The following is an 8443-nucleotide window of genomic DNA, read 5'->3' on the forward strand; positions in this document are numbered from 1 at the left end:
CTCCGTTTCTATAGTACTACTAGAAATATTGACCGCCATAGTTTGGGCATAGATTGCCGCGATGAACCATGTTCAGTGTGACTTTTCGTAAAGTACCTAGCCCTATTAAGTATTGGAAATGGTGCTGGGAATGTGCTGTTGTAGTACGTCAACAGTTCGTAGGTTATTGTGGCACTAATTGCCCTTCAGACTGTTCCACAAATAATGGTCAGAATTGGATAAATCAGTGGACCTTGCAGACCATATATTTCTATATATTTTCAGACAGTTCTGTTATGTATAAAAATTCAATGCTTCCAAATATTCTCTGTTATATGTACTGTCGCATTGTCCTACTGAAAATACGTGAAACACCGTTCGTTTGGAGTCAGTTGATCCATAACATGCCCAATGATATCAGTAATTTAACACAGCAAATGTACTGTATTTCCGAAGAAAACAGGTCCAATTTTTCTAGTCGCCTGCAGTAGCACTACACTCCAATCTTTATACGTCATGTAACAGTAGCTCGAATATATGTAGTAGGTTTTCGATGGACCAACAAGAATATTTTGAGAATTAGCATAGCTACTGACGTGTAACTAAGTCTCTTTCGTCGTGAAGTAGAGGTTCGGGTCGAGAAAACCACTTTGGACTTTCCATAGTACACATGTGCAGTACTATACACTCTATCATGGTTCTTGGGCTCAAAACCATGTAAAGGATTCAATAGTGTTTCAATTTTCTCTATTCACGGTCGATGTGCATCATTCATAACTCGCTATGTGGAATGCGAAATTTGATTACGTGTTGGAATCTCGAATATAAAACATCTTTTCTGTTTCTCATGTTCCATCTTCCGTTCGGTTTATCTGGACCTACTTTCACAGATTTTAGTAGGAGTGCAAATAATTACTATAGGTCTCTATAATTTCCAATCATAGTTAACCCTACCCTTTAAAATAAGACATACCTTAGACATTTTTCAAATATTAGAGCACATTATTTTCTTTAAATAATCAAGCTAAGTAAAATATATAAAGAACATGTAAATATTTTGGTAACAGATCTTTAAAACATAAGGTGGATGTAAATCTACTTCACATGAGTTTTTGCTTTTATGAGCCCCCTTATCACACTCTATCTTCAAATCAGATTTCCCTCATCAAAAGCACTAACCGTTCACCTACAAATAGTGATAGCACTCACCATAGAATATATATTTTATGTTCTGGAAAGATCCCAAAAACGTTTTTAGAGTTGATTAATTGGATTTTAACGTTTATATTTTTAATTATCGGGTCAATATGAGGTGGAGTCTGTTGCTTAAGATGGAATCTGAGCCCCTTCCACATTACCAGGATCACTCATGGATAGCAACCTGTTAGTCGTTGAGGAGCGCAGAGGAATCGAAACTGTTTCAGAATCAGTAAAAGTTAAATCTAATGAGCTTCTTTCTTCATATGAGATAAATGAGATCAAAGTGCAAAAATGGAATGTAGAAAATGTCTAGAATTGGCATTAATTGTGAAACGAGTAGAGGGATTGAGGTCATATGTTGGATATAAGGAATGCAAGTAAGCACTTTGCCCTAATTTATCTCCCACCCTGTATACGGTCTGCCACTAAACACCCTCCTTTTCTGTTTCTTTTGGTGGTGAAGCCAGTGCTAGCAATTATTTTCAGCATTTGAATTCACCAAATTGAAATGGTCCATTGTCAGAGTAGGATGCAATAGAACTCGTCGTAAACTTAAATTTGCAAAAGCTGAAGTGGATCCCAAATGCGTAAATTCAAAAGAGGAGGATTAATATTTGCTATTACAAACTATTATTATAAATTAGGATTTTGTCTGTTACTTTACCTTGAATAGCATCAGGCTGAAGTTGGTAATTTGGTGGTGGAAGCGCCTAGAAGGAAAAAAATACAGGATAGTATAAAATAATTTGATTCTTTTTATTAAGTCCTTAATTGCACGTTAGTCTTTATCCTTCAAAATACCATTCTATGATTCTTGGAAGCAACCAGAGACAACCTTGTTTAATATACCAGTTTCATGATATTTTGAAGCCATTAACAAATCTCTCGCTGTGAACTGAAAATCTTCCTAACATGTTCCCCTCAGCAAAATTTATTCGTTCTGAGTAAAGAATGGCTAACTTTAATACCGTAGCATCAATCCAATATTTTTGCTTCTCGATTTTACTTTATATCATAATTCCAGTGACACAATTTCTTCTCAAATAATGTTACCAGTTTCTCCAACTGCTTAAATTAATCCAATATTGTCTTTTGTCATATTTTGCTAATATATCAAAATACCTAGTGTTCTTTTTATTCTACTCATTTAATTCGTATACTAAAAGTTAAAGGTTTGGGTGAATATAAATATCACATCTTTGTTCTATATAACCAACATTTTCAAACACGGTAAGAGAAAGTGAAAGGTTTTTTTTTTTTTTTTTTTTGGTTACATGCCGTTTAACCATTTATTCAAACCAGAAGTAATAAAGATCTACTTCAGCTTCCGGTTTAAATTTTGACCTGCAAAGAGCAAAAACAGTGTGAATCATGAGAAATGGCTATTTGATATGGATTCACCCTGAGAATAATGAGGTTCATCTCAGTTAGTATTCTTCATTGGCACTGTAAGTAATATTAACAACCACAACTAGCACTAGTTTCATTATTGGTTCTTATACAGTGTACTATATTCACAGTATACACAATGTATTCACCAGATTATGGCCTATGCTGATGATACAAATCTAATAGGGAATGATAGAAGAACAATAGAAAGAAACGCAGAGGTCTTATTAAACGCTTGCAGGAACATGGGTTTAGAAGCAAACGCAGAGAAAACTAAATACATGGAAGTTCGTTGGGATCGTAATACAGCAAATTATGGATACGTCAAAATATCAAATAACACTTTTGACAAAGTGGATATTTTCAGATATCTAGGATCAATATTAACAGACCAAAACCGTACCCACGAAATTAAATACCTACTGAAAGCAGGGAATTTGTGCTATTATTCACTTCAAAAGCTTTTGTTGTCGCGAATATTGTCGAACTCAAAATATATAAAACGGTAATCATATTATTGTGCTGTATGGTTGTGAAATATGGTCGCTTACATTGAGGGAAAAATGCAGACTGAAACTATTTGAGAACAAAATCCTGAGACGAATATTCGAACCCAAAGGAATGGGAAGGGGCAATGGCGGAAACTTCATAACGAGGAACTGAATAATTTATACCATTTACCAATCATTGTCAAGGTCATTTACCATCAAGTCTACGAGTCTCAAGTTGCCATATCATGTAGCCAGAATGGATGAAAATAGGAATATTTTCAAAGTTTTGACTGGAAATCCAATCGGAAAACGACTATTATGAAGACCTAGGCGCAGATAGGAGAACAATATCAAGATGGATCTCGTAGTTATAGGGATGTAAAGTAAGAACTAGATCTAGTTGACTTAGGACAGAAGTTAGTGGAGAGCTTTTGTGAACGCGGCGTTGAGCCTCCGGGTTCCGTAGGCCATAGGGTTAGTTAGTTAGTTCATCGTGACAATAATAAGTTTCATCTCAGTTCGGATTCTTCTACTGAAGCTATAAGTATTGTAAACTAGTACAACTGGCACTAGTTTCATTATTGGTTTCTATACAGTGTAGTAATATTGTTAGACATAGGAATAAACGGTTTTTGATATCGCCCCAAGAACAGGTTTCATCTGTAAGTATCTGCGACCAAGGGCGCCCATCAGGGGGGGGCAAGGTGGGGCGCTTGAGTTTCAACATTGAGTTTCGCATAGTTTAGAAGTATATCGTAGTTCCGTAACATGCGATGAAATATTGCGTGAAACTTTCAATAATAAATTAATACATGTTCACTTTCTGCATTATTTTTTGACTGTTAATAAGTCTAAACTTCCGATTTTTATGCCACCCTCATAACAGTTCCTTTCTAACCATTAGCTGTAAAAATGACATTTAATCACGAGAATACAGTCAGAAAAAACATAATTGATTAGTTTCAGCTTATAGCAACGTAAAGGAGTAATTTCAATCAGATTAATGGAGATGATCTCTGATAAAAGGAAGACAATGAAATATAAGAAACTGACCGTGCATTACTGTAATTACAGGTGCCATCTCGACAACATACAATTAAACACACTATTTGATGGTCATCAAGTTTAGTGTCATAAAATGCACGAAAGCAAAATGACACTGAATAGAAACGATATCATGTCTATTACAATACTTCAAACAAACGACAAGTTTATTTCTTTGAAACTTAAATATTTTGTTTGATTTTAATGACTTGTTATTACTATCAGAATATGTGTTTTCTTCGCATGGAAATACAACATTATTCTATACCAGCAAATGCCTCTACACGTTACTGAGGGCATTATTTATTGTTCTTCTTTCTTCACCTTTTCATATAGTTTTTGTTTCAATTCGAAGTCCCGCATCAAATTCAAACGTCTCTTATGGTCATCTTTAGGAAACAGCCCCTCCCTTCTTATCTAGTCAAATATTTAAATACGCTGAAACTTAGATTAATCTTTTAGATGAAAAACATCAAATTTCACGTCTAATCTTAAGGGATTCTGAGATATGGGCATCTTATTATAATAATTAAAAACTACCACCTTTCTTTCTTCCCACGTATTTCTTGCCTGCTAGGACAATTTTTTTCTACAAAAAGCGCTGAAATATGTGTATGTAATAATTGTACTAATATCTATATATAAAACTGTGTCACTGTGTTTGTGACTTAATAACTCTTGAACCACCCGCTCGATCTCGAACAAATTTTCAACATAGATGAGGTTCGTGCATAAGATGGTATTTATCATTTCACTTTCACGACGCAACTTAGGGGAGGGATATATATATATATATATAAAAGATCGAAAATGACCGATATTAGTGTCAAATCCATATTTTTCGGAGTCGCTGAGACTAACAGTGACACTTCCGATGTCTTTTAAATTCAAATTTGGCCTCGCAACTTGCAGGAGAGGAGGTGAGGTGAAAGAGAACATCTTGCTTCTCCCACGGCCAATTTTATGTGGCAATGTCTCAAATTGGAAATCCCGAAAATGTATATATTCTGGTTGAAAAATGCAAGACAAAAAACATAGTCTATCAGAGAACGTGTCAGTAATAGCAAAAAGTGACTACTAAGGGAACATATTTCTAATGTTTCTTCATTTAACGCAGCAAAGCGGCTAATTGAATCTAGTTTTAAATAAAAACTCGAAATTCCAAATTTCATGTATCCGACGTTAAGTAATTTCGAGGTATGATTATCTTATTATAATAACTGTCACCCCTGTCACCGCCCTTGGTCGTCGAATTTTCAAAAATAATTTCCTCAATTGTACCTTATGTCATATGTCCGATGCGTTCTCTGAATTCCATGTTCCTAACTTAAGCGTTTTGGCCTGAATTTGATCAATTACCCACTTATTCAGGACTTGTTATTTTACACATAGAAGAGTTATATAAAAACGCATGTATGTATGTATCTTCCATCATTACCGTGGAGAACGTGGAACAATTTAAACCAAACTTGGCACATATATGACGTACAATTTGAAATACATTACTGTAGGATAAGACAAGAGGAACGGTAATGGGGAATGGCAGAAAGTTCATAACGAGGAACTGCATAATTTATACCTTTTACCTAACATTGTTAAGGTATTCAAGTCTACAGGCTCAGATGGGTAGGTCATGTAGCCAGAATGGAAGGAAATTGGAAATCCAGTCGAAAAATGATCATTAGGGAGACCTAGGCTCAGATGGGCGGATAATATTAAGATTGATCTCGCAGAAATAGGAATACAAAGTAGAAACTGGATCCAATTGGCTAATGACAGAAGTCAATGGAGGGTTTTTGTGAACGCGGCATTGAAGCTCCGGGTATCATAGGCCATTGAGTTAATAGGATTAGACATTTTTAACAAAACTAAAGATGGGGGAGGAAAGGGGGTTACGTTTAACGATAGCCCCTAAGAGATTAGGCAACACTTCTCAACTAAGGACAATTTCGGTTGCCTAGAAAATAAGGGTAACATTTCGTTGAAATGGTTATTGTACCGGGGAAAGGGGTTCAAACACCATCCATAAACCTACTCTCCTCGTTGGAACAATGGTCTTTTTAGACAGAAGAAACGCCAAAAGCGTTGCTCGTTATTTGTTCTACTCAGTTGTTTTATTTTCGAATATTTTGCGCAAATATTATTCTTTCCACGCTAAAAACGGGCATTTTAACTAGTCTAATATAACAATAGAAATTTGTACTGCCCTTGTCACATTTGAAACATTGAAACACGTCTTCGCTCATTTTTAGTAAATAACTTGTATACTGAATAGTACACCTTGGACTGCAGCACTTGAATATGTAGGTATTTTCTGAATAAAGAGTTAGTCGGGAAGTTACAATATAAGGTGGTTAGTGATGTCACAGTGAGGTTAGTCAGAGCGCAAGTACGAGAAAATGCGAGTAGAATTGAGGATTGCGAGCTCGAGCCATCAGTGAGCATGAACCCAATTGAATAACTGCAAGATTGATCTGGTGTGAACCTGATTGAGATTAGTTAGCGTGATCCTCTTTTCAGAACAATGAACCTCAGTCTCAGTAAGCCTCGATTGCTAAATGGCCATCTGCAACAAGAAATGTGGGAGTGAAAAGTACACAGAACAAAGGGCGCAGAAGATCGAGGTGGGGGAAAACAATAAAGTGTTGGCAATGTATGTGTAGTCATGGATTTATGAATAATATGGCTGCCGGTGGTATAATGACGGTTCATATTTTGTAAAAAAATGCTTTTTATTAGCACTTAATTTGCCGTAACAACCTTTTAAGTGGGCTTGAGCCGCCAGAACACCATCTGTTAGCAACTAATTGAACTAAGTCCAGACTAGTGACGGACACGGGGTCAGCACTCTAACAGGAGTATCGGGAAGTTTGCAGACGTAGTAACCGTCATGTCTTTTATTTGCGCGACCCCCAGATTTGCCTCACGACGCTGGGTGGACGCCGAAATTTAGGAAGCATCAGCTTGGAATCGAACCCAGTACCGCACAGATTTGAGTCCAGGAGAGTACAGTGTCCCTATTTTAGCACGTCATTTCGTTTGAAACGTTACCTCAAGTGGGAAAGTGTCTAAGCCGTTCGAAATGGATTTTTGAACATTAAGTGGAACTGAACCTTCTTCGTTTCGCTTAGATTCGAATAGGCATCCTAAGGGAGAAAAGAGAGTCCGTATATATCTTTCAAATATTTTCCGTAAAAATATTTATCCCGTGCGAAGAACGGGTATTCCAACTAGTGTATCATATGAACTAGAGATTTCTGAACTATAACTATTTACAAATGTATCTTTAGTGCAGTAAAAAAGATGAAAAGTACTTGTTTTTCTAAAATTATGTTACGTAATGTTACTTAGAAAAATATGTATAAGAGCTGTTATTGCTTACTCACATATGCGACGGATGCCGCAAACACAACGATGACGTAGAACATGATCATCTTCATCGTGACGAGGACGATTCGAAATGTGTCACACTTGTGAATAAAGAGCACTTATATACATTGCCAAATGCAATGAATGGCCTTACTTTTTCAGGCTACGAACTAACGGAAATGACTCGTTCTTGTAAAACATTTTGAAGCTTAAGGGTAAAAGGGACAAAAATAAAAGTTTTTCAGAAAACATATTCTTTCAAAATACATTTTTATGCATCCTCGATAATTTTTTGCATCAGAGATGTGATTTCATTTCTATACGAACCGTAATATATTCCCCCCCTCTATAAAATGTAGGCTAATGAAGTCACATTCCGGAAAAGGAAGAATTGATGATACAATTGCTTTATATTTCCTGTAATATTTTGTAATAAAATACATAATAAAATACAGGAAATTAAATTTAAATTATGTTAAATTAGACGTTAAAAAGTATACTTGAATAACGAATGACTTTTGGACTGAAAAATTGTAAGTTCTTTTTCATATAGATTAGTGCTATACGTTAATGCTAAAAGATAACAGAAACTGATGTTCATTGGCTACAAATTGATTTCAGATTTTCACTTTATGCGCCTACAAGGGGAAAAAAAGTAGAATTTCCGGTTTGGAACAACTCTTTGATAGTTGCAATAAGTATCGTTCTAAGGGAAGTGAGGTAAACTTTTGACCCTGACTTTGATGATTAAACAAAGGCAATGTGATAAGAATCTTTGAGAGTTTTATTATATACTACTATGGATTATGGTGCTATAAATTATTTGTACTTATTTTAAAGAAATACTATTAGTAGCTTTAGAAGCAAAGAGTGCATATCTAATTACAGTATTAGGGAGAAAAAAAGTTAAAAATCTGAAACACATTTCAACTTTGTTTAAAAAAAAATCCACATGCAATCCAAATATATCT

General features: G+C 35.4%; 1 protein-coding gene across 1 annotated transcript in view; it reads right to left on the reverse strand.

The window, feature by feature from the left end:
* Positions 1-7546, reverse strand: part of LOC145692065 (uncharacterized) — a 49415-nt gene extending 41869 nt beyond the window's left edge. Inside the window, exons 1-2 of the mRNA XM_081767355.1 lie at positions 7490-7546; positions 1844-1889 (exon numbers count right to left, since the gene is read on the reverse strand). Coding sequence (XP_081623481.1) covers positions 1844-1889; positions 7490-7543 — 100 coding nt within the window. The 5' untranslated portion in view covers positions 7544-7546. The remainder of the gene's footprint in view (positions 1-1843; positions 1890-7489) is intronic.
* Between the last annotated feature and the right edge of the window lie 897 nt (positions 7547-8443).

The sequence above is a fragment of the Thermobia domestica genome, chromosome 8 (genome assembly GCF_964235325.1).
Source record: "Thermobia domestica chromosome 8, izTheDome1.hap1.1, whole genome shotgun sequence".
Classification (NCBI taxonomy): Eukaryota; Metazoa; Arthropoda; class Insecta; order Zygentoma; family Lepismatidae; genus Thermobia; species Thermobia domestica.